Source organism: Trematomus bernacchii, unplaced genomic scaffold (genome assembly GCF_902827165.1).
Source record: "Trematomus bernacchii unplaced genomic scaffold, fTreBer1.1, whole genome shotgun sequence".
Lineage (NCBI taxonomy): Eukaryota > Metazoa > Chordata > Actinopteri > Perciformes > Nototheniidae > Trematomus > Trematomus bernacchii.
Genome location: NW_022987687.1, coordinates 318,731 through 332,468, shown reverse-complemented (window position 1 = coordinate 332,468; position 13,738 = coordinate 318,731). Strand labels below are relative to the sequence as shown.

At 47.3% G+C, this 13,738-nt stretch overlaps 1 protein-coding gene across 1 annotated transcript in view; it reads left to right on the top strand.

The window, feature by feature from the left end:
* The window catches only part of LOC117488213, a 37,174-nt gene extending 29,324 nt beyond the window's left edge, over window positions 1–7,850 (top strand). The window contains exons 5-6 of the mRNA XM_034137014.1: window positions 7,224–7,472; window positions 7,707–7,850. Of these exons, the coding sequence (XP_033992905.1) occupies window positions 7,224–7,472; window positions 7,707–7,850 (393 nt within the window). The remainder of the gene's footprint in view (window positions 1–7,223; window positions 7,473–7,706) is intronic.
* The last annotated feature ends 5,888 nt before the right edge of the window (window positions 7,851–13,738 follow it).

The window sequence follows — 13,738 nt, the reverse complement described above, 5'->3', positions numbered from 1 at the left end:
ATACTGATATACACCTGAACATCAGCAGGAGAGGACTCTTTAAAGTAGAGACACTACATACTGATATACACCTGAACATCAGCAGGAGAGGACTCTTTAAAGTAGAGACACTACATACTGATATACACCTGAACATCAGCAGGAGAGGACTCTTTAAAGTAGAGACACTACATACTGATATACACCTGAACATCAGCAGGAGAGGACTCTTTAAAGTAGAGACACTACATACTGATATACACCTGAACATCAGCAGGAGAGGACTCTTTAAAGTAGAGAGACTACATACTGATATACACCTGAACATCAGCTGGAGAGGACTCTTTAAGTAGAGACACTACATACTGATATACACCTGAACATCAGCAGGAGAGGACTCTTTAAAGTAGAGACACTACATACTGATATACACCTGCACATCAGCATGAGAGGACTCTTTAAAGTAGAGACACTACATACTGATATACACCTGAACATCAGCAGGAGAGGACTCTTTAAAGTAGAGACACTACATACTGATATACACCTGAACATCAGCAGGAGAGGACTCTTTAAAGTAGAGACACTACATACTGATATACACCTGAACATCAGCAGGAGAGGACTCTTTAAAGTAGAGACACTACATACTGATATACACCTGAACATCAGCAGGAGAGGACTCTTTAAAGTAGAGACACTACATACTGATATACACCTGATCATCAGCAGGAGAGGACTCTTTAAAGTAGAGACACTACATACTGATATACACCTGAACATTAGCAGGAGAGGACTCTTTAAAGTAGAGACACTACATACTGATATACACCTGAACATCAGCAGGAGAGGACTCTTTAATGTAGAGACACTACATACTGATATACACCTGAACATCAGCAGGAGAGGACTCTTTAAAGTAGAGACACTACATACTGATATACACCTGATCATCAGCAGGAGAGGACTCTTTAAAGTAGAGACACTACATACTGATATACACCTGAACATTAGCAGGAGAGGACTCTTTAAAGAAGAGACACTACATACTGATATACACCTGAACATCAGCAGGAGAGGACTCTTTAATGTAGAGACACTACATACTGATATACACCTGAACATCAGCAGGAGAGGACTCTTTAAAGTAGAGACACTACATACTGATACACACCTGAACATCAGCAGGAGGACTCTTTAAAGTAGAGACACTACATACTGATATACACCTGAACATCAGCAGGAGAGGACTCTTTAAAGTAGAGACACTACATACTGATATACACCTGAACATCAGCAGGAGAGGACTCTTTAAAGTAGAGACACTACATACTGATATACACCTGAACATCAGCAGGAGAGGACTCTTTAAAGTAGAGACACTACATACTGATATACACCTGAACATCAGCAGGAGAGGACTCTTTAAAGTAGAGACACTACATACTGATATACACCTGAACATCAGCAGGAGAGGACTCTTTAAAGTAGAGACACTACATACTGATATACACCTGAACATCAGCAGGAGAGGACTCTTTAAAGTAGAGACACTACATACTGATATACACCTGAACATCAGCAGGAGAGGACTCTTTAAAGTAGAGACACTACATACTGATATACACCTGAACATCAGCAGGAGAGGACTCTTTAAAGTAGAGACACTACATACTGATATACACCTGATCATCAGCAGGAGAGGACTCTTTAAAGTAGAGACACTACATACTGATATACACCTGAACATCAGCAGGAGAGGACTCTTTAAAGTAAAGACACTACATACTGATATGCACCTGAACATCAGCAGGAGAGGATTCTGTTACAGTACTCTGGTATAGTAAAAGTACTAATACTTATACTTTTACTGTAAATATATATGAGTTTTTCTTCGCAGTAAAAAATAAACACCGCACTGGAGATTTCCTGAAGACACTGAAACAGGAAGTGAAGAATCTGGCAACATGTGTGAGGCCTGTTCCCCTCCTCCCTCTCATGATGACTCATTATTTGTATTTCCTAACGGAGCCTCCCGACGGGTGGTGGTGGGAGGGGTTTATCTTCAGTCTCTAGCTGTACTCTGTCAGCTGTAATAGATCCTCAGAGGAGGAGGATCTATTACAGCTGACAGAGTACAGCTGTAATAGATCCTCAGAGGAGGAGGAGAGCCAGCTGATCATGGAGGCTGGAAGGAACAGGAGAAACAGTAACTATCACTTTGTAAAGAAGGAGCATCTGAAGCTGGACGATTTGAGAAAGAGAAAGGGCTCAGGAAACAATTACCTCTTTAATGATCACAAAATCCCAAAATACCCACGACCAGAGATCCATGTGAGCCATCTGAAGCACGACACCGACGGACTGGGTTTGGAAGGCATCATGGAGTCCGGAGGCTTCAAGAACCCGACTGGAAAAGTCCTGGTGTGGTGGGGTCTGTCGGTGGGGAGGGAGGAACTCAGATCAGCTGAGCAGCGCCTCCTCCAGGAAACATACCCGGACCGAACAGAGCAGCAGGTCCAGGATCAGCAGAGCTTCCTGGGGGAGTTTGCCTCCTCACCGGCCTTCAAGAAGAGCTCCAGGCTGGGATCGTACCGCTTCACCTTCCCCCTTCAGGAGCTGCTGGAGGCCTACAGTCTGCAGGTACTGAGGTCAGGGTTTAAGACTCATAATGCTGACTCATGTCAGGGTTTAGGACTCATAATGCTGACTCGTGTCAGGGTTCAGGACTCATAATGCTGACTCATGTCAGGGTTTAAGGCTCATAATGCTGACTCATGTCAGGGTTCAGGACTCATAATGCTGACTCATGTCAGGGTTTAAGGCTCATAATGCTGACTCATGTCAGGGTTCAGGACTCATAATGCTGACTCATGTCAAGGTTTAGGACTCGTAATGCTGACTCATGTCAGGGTTTAGGACTCATAATGCTGACTCATGTCAGGGTTCAGGACTCATAATGCTGACTCATGTCAGGGTTCAGGACTCATAATGCTGACTCATGTCAGGGTTTAGGACTCATAATGCTGACTCATGTCAGGGTTTAGGACTCATAATGCTGACTCATGTCAAGGTTTAGGACTCATAATGCTGACTCATGTCAGGGTTCAGGACTCATAATCAGGGTGGGATTTTCACGGTGGCCATAACGGCCATGGCCCCACAAATAATTGTACGTCCTACGGCCACCATGGCCTGTGTGCCCCTCAAACTGTTAAAGGTCCCATGTCATGCTTTTCCGATTATTACCCGTCCCCATGTGTTCTGTAGCTTCTGCATGTGCACGGTTTGCAAAGTCACAAACCCTCAAAGTACACCCTGTAGCGAGTAAAACTCTAACACAGAAAAGACCTGTCTATGCTGCCCCAGAACGTCTCGTTGGACATTTCTTATGTTCTTCCTGGGCATCGTGACGTCTGGATACCCAGTAGCCACGCCCAGAGCTATGACGCACCCTCTGCCAGCCAAGCATATATACTGTTGGAATCTCAGGTTCAGTTCAAAACAGTGCTAACGAAGTTGCTAGCGTTTACATATATCAACTACAATGTCAGCAGATGGCCTTACATGTTTCTCATAGCAGGAGAATGTCTGCATTCACACACGGAATACTCATAGACAGTATACTCCTGGTGATTTACCGTACGGTGAGTACATTATAGTTGGCGTTCCTAACCGAGCTACCGTTCATAGCGTGTATGCTACCGAGATAAACAATGACGCTACCAAGAGCTAGACATGCTAAGGAAAACATTGTTTTCATGCCAGCTACAATGAATGACCGAACGTAGCAGACTACCCGTATAAGATTGCAATTGTAAACACGTTCTTCCTAGCCTAATATGAACCACTAGCTTTTGTTCATAGTGGTTTTATTACACAGAACAAGCCATTGACACAGTGCTAACTGGGCTAACGAAGTTGCTAGCGTTTACATATATCAACTACAATGTCAGCAGATGGCCTTACATGTTTCTCATAGCAGGAGAATGTCTGCATTCACACACGGAATACTCATAGACAGTATACTCCGGGTGATCTACCGTACGGTCAGTCGCAAAACTTAATTACATTATAGTTGGCTTTCCTAGCATGTATGCTACAAAGCTAAACAACAAGGCTACCTATAGCTAGACATGCTAGGAAAAACATTGTTTTTATGCAAGCTACAATGAATGACCGACACGTAGCAGACTACCGTATAAGATTGCAATTGTAAACATGTTATTGCTAGCCTAATATTAACCACTAGCTTTTGTTCATAGTAGGTTGGCATATTACACTGAACAACTATCAAACGTAGGTTAGCTTATACAAAAATTGATGCTCCGCTCAGAGCCGAAAAAACACTGTGTTAGACATGGGCGGAGCCTCTCTGGTGGGTGACTAATCAGAACAGAGTGGCCGAGCTGACCAATCAGAGCACACTGGGCTCACAGGGAGGGGGGGGCAAGAGCTCCAACGAGTCGTTTAGTGGAGAGAGTGAATACTGCTGAATACCAGAGGTGTCACATGACTTGGACTCGATTCAGACTCGAGTCACCAATTTGATGACTTTGGACTCGACTTGACAAAATCACAAAACACTTGCGACTCGACTTGGACTTGAACACTCATGACTCGGGACTTGACTTGGACTTGAGCCTTCTGACTTGAGGTGACTTGATAATTTAATTCAGAGGTCTCCAACACGCCGATCGCGAGATGCCGCTAGAAGAGCAGACTCCCGTCGGGGAGAGCAGAATCTTCAGCCGCTGCAACTCTTGCTGAGAATCCATGCAGGCAGGGGCGGGACTTTATTTTGCTGAGCCACCACGCGGCCAATCATATGCGAGGACACACTAGGATCATACCATTATGTGAAAGAAGGGTGGGGGGCAGACGCTCCAAAGACAGCAGGTGTAGTGGTACAGGCCAGCTACAGAGCCACGGGGAGACGGGGAGCCGGATTTAAATGCAAGCGCGTCGGAAAAACTCAAGAAATTAGCGAAAACCGAAAAAAGAAGCAGCATCTGGCTGCATTTCAATGATATTGGAGAAAGCAAAGCTGAGTGCAGGATTTGTAAAATAAAAATAACCTTCAGAGCAGGGGTTTTTTTTTGGTAACCACTCAGGATTTATTGTCAGAGGTGGGAGAAGTTCAGATCTTGTACTTGAGTAAAAGTACCAGAGTGTAGGAATACTCGGTTACAATAAAAAGTCCTGCATTCAAAATGTTACAAGTAAAAGTACAAAAGTATTAGCATCAAAATATAGTTAAAGTACCACCTGCAGAGGGATGTAGATTCAGGTGTTCTCTTCCCCATAGAGACGCCTCGCTGCACATTATCCCTTGCATAAAGATAGATTGTGGGTCCCTTATAGCATGTTGTACACAGTGGAAATAAACATTCTGGTAACCTCAACATCAGGGATCTTATACATTAAACTCCTTCTGAATCAAACCGTCACGGTAGCCTTACCTTACTGATCCCTCTTACAATAGAAAAAAACACGTTACTTTACCAGCAGAGAGAAAAAAGATTATTAAATGATTAATGTGACTAATAAAGAGCAGTTTGATTATTAAGTATTATTCTGTTGATCGATGTCATTACATTTGTTGAAAAGCACATAATGACTTGTTTAAGACTCGTTTTGTCAAAGTTTAGGACTTGGACTTGACTTGAACTTTCCCATCCTGACTTGAGACTTGACTTGGACTTGAGCGCAAAGACTTGAGACTTGACTCGGACTTGCAAAACAATGACTTGGTCCCACCTCTGCTGAATACACATACTTGACAGAGATGCTGTATGCGAAACCAATGTGAGTTTGGAATATTGCACAGTATAAATCTATTTTAGTATACCTCAACAATGTAATTATGATCAGTGGAAATGGCCATGACATGGGACCCTGAACGACTTTTCCACGTGATTCTGTGATTCTGTGATTCTGTGTAAAAGCTCTTCTTCTCTCTCCAGTTTTGCGGCGGTCAGCAGCCCCTCATGCGGGTGTATGAGACCCACCTGTACAAACAGGAAGTGATGTACGTGGTGCTGGTCCACAGTCCGGCCAATCAGGAGCAGTTCTCAGAATATCCTCTTCTGAGCGACGACCCAAACGCTGTCTGCTGCTACAGAGATGGCCGCTTCATCTGGAGGCCTGAGGCCATGTGTGAAACTCACAGGTGAGAAAACAACAATGACAGGTAACCTGGGAGGGACAACAAGGAAATGAGTTATGGATTGACTTCCTGTCTCTCTGTCAGATTTGTGTTGTCCCGGAACGATGAGACTCGGCAGATGGAGGCTGTGAATAGGAAGGATCTTGGCTACAGACCTTTTGAGAACTATGTCTGGGATAATGTGGGCATCGCTCTGCATGTGGTGGAGAACAAGGTGATCACTTCCTCTTTGTCTTCTTGTCCACAGCTCAGCGTCAGGCTTTTCTCTACATTTCATATAATTATATATTTCCAGGATAACTTTGTAGGACTGATCAGAGTGGATCTGGTCCGTCTTCTTCAAGGACTCGTTTCAGAGTTTAATCTCAGCTCCTTTTCTCAGAAGCACCACGGCCATGTTATTAAGGAAATACAAAATATATTTAAAAATTCCAAAAAAAGTATGTGAAACATGTCGAGAAGAAAATGTGTAAAAGGAAAGAAAGAAACAACATATCTTATATACAAAGAATACTTGAAAAACCTTCAAAAACATCTGAAAAACTAATTTTAAAGATAAATAACAGTCAGAGAAATGTGAAGAACATTTTTAATTTCATGACACTTCGTGAAATTAATGTGAAACATTTCATAATTCTTCACAATGTGAAGAATTTTTTAACTAAATGGAGAAAATGTCACATAAATGTATAAATAGAAATATACAAATGTGGAAAAACTATATATATATATATATATATATACATATATATATATATATATATACACATATATATATGTATATATATATCAGACAATGTAAAGGGCTTCCAATCGATTAAAATATGTAATTGAAATGTATTCATTGGGATTTCCGTAGTTTCTAAATGTTTTTAAAGGGATATCTTTCAGGTTCAGAAAGCGTGCACGTGTTGAAAAAGTGAAAGTTCAGTTATTAACACATTGACTTTGACCGTCCTAATATTCATAAATAAATAATATGATTTATTGTTAAGTGACGTGTTCCCAGAGGCTCATGGGAGTTGTAGTTAATGATGGGGTCCATGTTGCTGAATCTGAGCTCTTCCTGTTTCAGCTGCTGGAGTTCGATCCGGACCGACTGAGAGAGAAACTGAAGTTCTGCGAAGGAGAAAAACTTCTCCACTTTAAGGTCAAGTTTGATGACTTCCCGTCTGCCGAGGCGACTGTTCGCAGACTTTGGCCTGAACACCCCTCCCCACTGCAGAGAGATGAAGAGCCCTCCCCACTGCAGAGAGATGAAGAGCCCTCCCCACTGCAGAGAGATGAAGACCCCTCCCCACTGCAGAGAGATGAAGAGCCAGGGGCGGACTGGCCATCGGGACGTTCGGGACGAATCCCGATGGGCCGGTACTGAAGTGGGCCGGTCGGACGATGTGGGCCGGTCGGATAAGTCACTAGCAACCCCCCCCCCCCCCCCCGTCGACAATTTCCTCGCGGTATTTACTTGCGGGCCGGCAGTACCGAAGTGGGCCGGTCGAGAGTCCCGGGCTGATTTGTAGTCCCAGTCCGCCCCTGTGAAGACCCCTCCCCACTGCAGAGAGATGAAGACCACTCCCCACTGCAGAGAGATGAAGACCCCTCCCCACTGCAGAGAGATGAAGACCCCTCCCCACTGCAGAGAGATGAAGAGCCCTCCCCACTGCAGAGAGATGAAGAGCAGGACATTAATAAAGCAGAATAGATGAATCAGAGTTTAGATAAGCACATCCTGCCTTCACTGAACTAACATTACATTCAGAGTTGGAGCTAAATATTGGTTTATGTTATTTTAAGTAAACATTTATTTTCTGACTGTTTTAGTTTTAGTAAATGAATCATTAATTATCGTAATAATTGTAGTTGCAGTAGTTCTCTTTGCTTTGATTGGAAAACTACAATAAACGGATGAAAGGATCTTCTGCCTGGACATTGTGTTACGCTTCCCGAGAAGTGACTGGAGATGAGAACCCGCTACGCAAACACTAGACGGAGACAGTGGTGAAGTGTCAAACAATAGTCTTTATTTGACCACGGCACAGGCAAGGTGTAGAGAGGAGCTCAGAGAAGACAGACGTGGAGCTGGATAGCTCAGGGGGAGACGGAGGTGCGGAGATGCACGGAGGAAGCACCGGCGTGGAGAGCCGGAGATCCAGAGCTGGCGAATGTAGACAGGATGAGCTGGTGTGCGTGGAGGCACGGAGGAAACACCGCCGAGGAGAGCCGGGAATCCAGAGCTGGCGAATGTAGTCTGGATGAGCTGGTGTGCGCGGAAGCACGGAGGGAACTCAGACGAGGAGTCGGAGGCTGGACGTGGCAAGCAGAGCGGCAGGTGTGTGTAGATCACTGAAGAATAAACGAAGAACTGGCGAAGTCTGAGGATGGGAACCAGGGTTTTAAGCAGGTGCAGGTGAGTAGTGGCAATCAGTGAGATGAACAACAGCAGTGGAGATGAGTTGGCGGGAATCAGAATGTAGGTCAGCCACGCCCAGCCAGGAAGACAAACAAACATAGAAGTGGAAAAGAAGGAGGAAGTACTGCAGATCCTCACAGTACCCCCCCCTCAACGGGAGCCTCCTGGCGACCACCAGGCTTGTCTGGATGAGCCCTGTGAAAGGCCCTTATCATTACAGGGTCCAGGACTCGGGAGCGAGGAACCCAGCATCGCTCCTCGAGGCCGTAACCCTCCCAGTCCACCAAATACTGTAAGCCCCTGCCCCGGCGCCTGACGTCCATGAGACGGTGCACTGTGTAGGCAGGATGGTCATCAATGACTCGGGGGGGAGGAGGGGGAACGGCCGGAGGGCTCAAGTCACTGGTGTGAACAGGCTTAATCTGGGAGACATGAAAAGTAGGATGGACTCTCAATGTTCTGGGAAGCTTCAGCCGGACTGCAGAGGGGTTAATAATCCTTTGAATGGAGAAGGGACCAATGAAGCGTGGAGACAACTTCTTCGATTCTGTGAGGAGAGGAATGTTCCTGGAAGATAACCAGACAGACTGACCTGGGACGTAAGGAGGAGCAGCTTGTCTGTGGCGATTGGCCGACTGTTGGTTCCGAGCTGAAGTCAGGAGGAGAGCAGAGCGAGTGTCTCTCCAGATCTTTTGACAACGACGAACATGCTGCTGGACCGAGGGAACTGCTAGTTCTCTCTCCTCTTCAGGGAACAGGGGCGGCTGGTACCCCAAAGAAGCCTCAAACGGGGAGAGACCAGTAGCAGAACACGTTAGGGAATTATGCGAGTACTCAACCCAGGGAAGATGGGAGCTCCAGGTAGAGGGGTTACGGTCAACGATGCAGCGGAGGGCTGACTCCAGGTCCTGGTTGGTTCGCTCAGTCTGACCGTTTGACTGGGGATGATATCCGGATGTTAAACTGACAGAAGCTCCCAGGGATTGACAGAACTCCTTCCACACTCGAGAGGTGAATTGAGGACCGCGGTCAGAAACTATGTCAGAAGGGATTCCATGTAGCCGGAAAACGTGTACAGAGAGGAGTTGGGAGGTCTCCAAGGCTGAAGGGAGCTTAGGAAGAGCTACAAAGTGGGCAGACTTAGAGAATCTATCAACAATGGTGAGAATTGTGGTGTTACCCTGGGAGGGAGGCAGACCGGTGACAAAGTCCAAGGCGATATGTGACCAGGGACGACTAGGGATGGGTAGAGGCTGAAGCAATCCTGCAGGTGTTTGGTGGGAGGACTTACTCCTAGCACACGTGGGACAGGAAGAAACAAACTCCTGAGTGTCCTTGTTGACAGTTGGCCACCAGAAGTGTCTCTTAAGAAGAGAGCGTGTGCGGTTTACTCCGGGATGGATGGAGAACCGGGAACTGTGGACCCACTGTAGAACCTTGGAGCGAGCAGCATCGGGAACGAACTGACGGTTCGGAGGACCGTTACCAGGATCTGGTTGCTCTCTCAAAGCCTCCTGGATGGTGTTATTAATCTCCCAAGAGAGGGCGCCTACAACACAACTCTTGGGCAGGATTGAACCAGCAGAGGGCTCGGGAGAGTCAGAAGAGTACAGTCTGGATAGAGCATCGGGCTTAACATTCCGGGAACCTGGACGGTATGTGAGACTAAAATTGAAGCGACTGAAGAAGAGAGCCCATCTGGCCTGTCGAGAGTTCAGCCGTCTCGCTGACTGGATGTAGGCGAGGTTCTTGTGGTCTGTCCAGACCAGGAATGACTGCTTGCTGCCCTCGAGCCAGTGTCTCCACTCCTCTAACGCCAACTTTACTCCCAGAAGCTCCCTGTTTCCAACGTCATAATTGCGCTCAGCAGGAGAGAGGCGGCGTGAAAAGAAAGCACAAGGATGAAGGATGTTATTAGAACCAGCAGTTTGTGACAAGACAGCTCCCACCCCAGTGTCTGACGCATCAACCTCCACAATAAACTGCTTCTCAGAGTCTGGCTGGATGAGGATGGGAGCAGAGGTGAACAGGGACTTGAGTCTGAGAAAAGCCTCATTAGCCTCTGGGGTCCAGAAGAACTTAATGTTGACAGAGGTGAGTCTTGAGAGAGGTGCAGCAACCTTACTGAAGTTCCTGATGAAGCGGCGGTAAAAGTTGGCGAAGCCCAGAAACCTCTGAAGCTCCCTCCTCGTAGTAGGGGCTGGCCACTCGACCACAGCCTCGATCTTTCCAGAATCTGCCTCCACTCTGCCCTGACTAATGATATAGCCCAGGAAGCTGATCCGGTTCTGGTGGAACTCACACTTCTCAGCCTTGACATAGAGCTTGTTCTCCAGCAGTCTCTGAAGCACCAGGCGGACATGGTTCTCGTGTTCCTCCAGGTCTTTGGAGAAAATCAGGATGTCGTCTATGTAAACAAAGACAAAGCGGTTAAGGAAATCACGCAGAACATCGTTGACCAGAGCCTGAAATACTGCTGGAGCGTTAGTGAGTCCAAAGGGCATGACTAGGTATTCAAAATGACCTAAGGGAGTGTTGAAAGCCGTCTTCCATTCATCCCCTTGACGGATACGGACCAGATGATAGGCGTTCCTAAGGTCAAGCTTGGTGAACAGGGTTGCCTCATGGAGAGGTTCAAAAGCAGAGGTGAGAAGGGGTAATGGGTACTTGTTCTTAACAGTAATGTTGTTTAACCCACGAAAGTCAATGCAAGGTCGCAGTGACTTATCCTTTTTGCCAACGAAGAAGAAACCGGCACCCACGGGAGAGGAGGAAGAACGAATAATCCCAGCAGCCACTGAGTCCGTGATATATAGCTCCATAGCCTCCTTCTCAGGACGGGACAGGTTGTAGAGGCGGCTGGTGGGTAGAGGAGCCCCAGGAAACAGATCTATAGAGCAGTCGTAGGGCCGATGAGGAGGAAGAGAGAGAGCCCTCTCCTTGCTGAAGACCAATCTCAGGTCGTGGTAGGTCGCAGGAACTCCAGTTAAGTCTACAGAAGCAGCAGAGTTTGGGGAGACAGAGACAGGAGGTACAGCAGATAACAGACAGTTAGCGAGACAGTGCTGATCCCATTCAATGATCTTTCCTTTGACCCAATCAATGTGTGGGTTGTGGGTGCGAAGCCACGGATAACCCAATACCAGAGGTGTGGAAGGTGCAGAGATTACCTTTAACTGGATGAGCTCTCTGTGGTTGCCGGAGGTGATCAATGTCAAAGGGGCTGACTGTGCTGTTACAGAGGAGATTATTTGTCCATTAAGTGCATAGGCTGTTAAAGGTTCATCTAACGGCTCCAGGCAGAGTCCCAGCTGTTCAGCTAACTCACGGTCCAAAAAACTATCCTCAGCACCAGAATCAATGAGAGCTTGGATAGGCAAAGTCATAGTATTAACACAAATCTTGGCGGGTATTAGAAAACGGCACAAAGATGGAGGTAGAGAAGATGGCTGTGGACTCGTCAGGACCCCCAATCTCACTGACGAGCTCCCACGTTTGGGCGTACAGGACAGTTGGAAATGACATGCCCAGCGTTGCCACAATACATGCATTCGCCAGCACACGCCCGACGTTGACGCTCCTCCGGAGATAGTCTAGCGCGACCCAGTTGTATAGCCTCCTCGTGAGAAGAGGTGCGCCCGCTGGGCGGCGAGAAAACGGAGGGAGACTTAAACACAGAGGGAACAGGGTAGGTGGAAAAACTGGGCTTACTGTGTGAGACAGGTGGATTCCGCTGTGTCCGCTCAGCTCTGCGCTTCCGCAAACGACAGTCCAGGCGGGACACCAAGGAAATCAGATCTTGGAGATCCGCTGGAACGTCTCGTGCAGCTAATTCATCCCGGAGCTGATCCTATAATCCTCTCAAAAACACCGCCTTGAGAGCCGCCTCGTCCCATCGAGCCTCTGCAGCGAGTGTGTGAAACTCGATGGAATATTCGGCCACACTCCGGTTTCCCTGTTGTAAACCGAGCAGCTGATTCTCGGCGGAGCCAGAATAATTGGGATGATCAAAGACAGCAGAAAAACGCTCAGAGAAGCATTCGAAACGCAGATTGTCATAGTCCACTGAAGAGCTCAAAGCCTCTGCCCAGGTTAAAGCCTTGCCACGGAGCAAACTCAGAACATAATTAATCCGGGTAACATCAGCTGCAAACGAAACAGGACGCTGGCGAAAAACCTTGTTACACTGGAAAAGAAATCCTCTGCATTTCTCCACCTCACCGTGGAATGGCTCAGGGTCGGTGATGGGGAAATCCTGGCGTGGAGTAGGAGAAAAAGCTGGATTGGGAGTGGCAAGAGAAACTGCAGCCGAGGTAGTTAGAGCTGAGATCTGGCAAGCTAACTCTGAGACATGATGAGCCATGGATTGATTGCTCTCGACTAACGCCCGAATGAGCTGGTCGTGTTGACCCAGAAGGGAACCCTGACTAGACAGGGCATGATGGACTGTGGCGGGATCCGCTCCAGTGCTTGCGGGGTTCATTGTTGGCCAGTTCTTCTGTTACGCTTCCCGAGAAGTGACTGGAGATGAGAACCCGCTACGCAAACACTAGACGGAGACAGTGGTGAAGTGTCAAACAATAGTCTTTATTTGACCACGGCACAGGCAAGGTGTAGAGAGGAGCTCAGAGAAGACAGACGTGGAGCTGGATAGCTCAGGGGGAGACGGAGGTGCGGAGATGCACGGAGGAAGCACCGGCGTGGAGAGCCGGAGATCCAGAGCTGGCGAATGTAGACAGGATGAGCTGGTGTGCGTGGAGGCACGGAGGAAACACCGACGAGGAGAGCCGGGAATCCAGAGCTGGCGAATGTAGTCTGGATGAGCTGGTGTGCGCGGAAGCACGGAGGGAACTCAGACGAGGAGTCGGAGGCTGGACGTGGCAAGCAGAGCGGCAGGTGTGTGTAGATCACTGAAGAATAAACGAAGAACTGGCGAAGTCTGAGGATGGGAACCAGGGTTTTAAGCAGGTGCAGGTGAGTAGTGGCAATCAGTGAGATGAACAACAGCAGTGGAGATGAGTTGGCGGGAATCAGAATGTAGGTCAGCCACGCCCAGCCAGGAAGACAAACAAACATAGAAGTGGAAAAGAAGGAGGAAGTACTGCAGATCCTCACACATTGGACTTTATTCCCTGCGTAACATTTGCTTTCTGGGCCCAGCGGCAGTTTGAGTTTAAGTT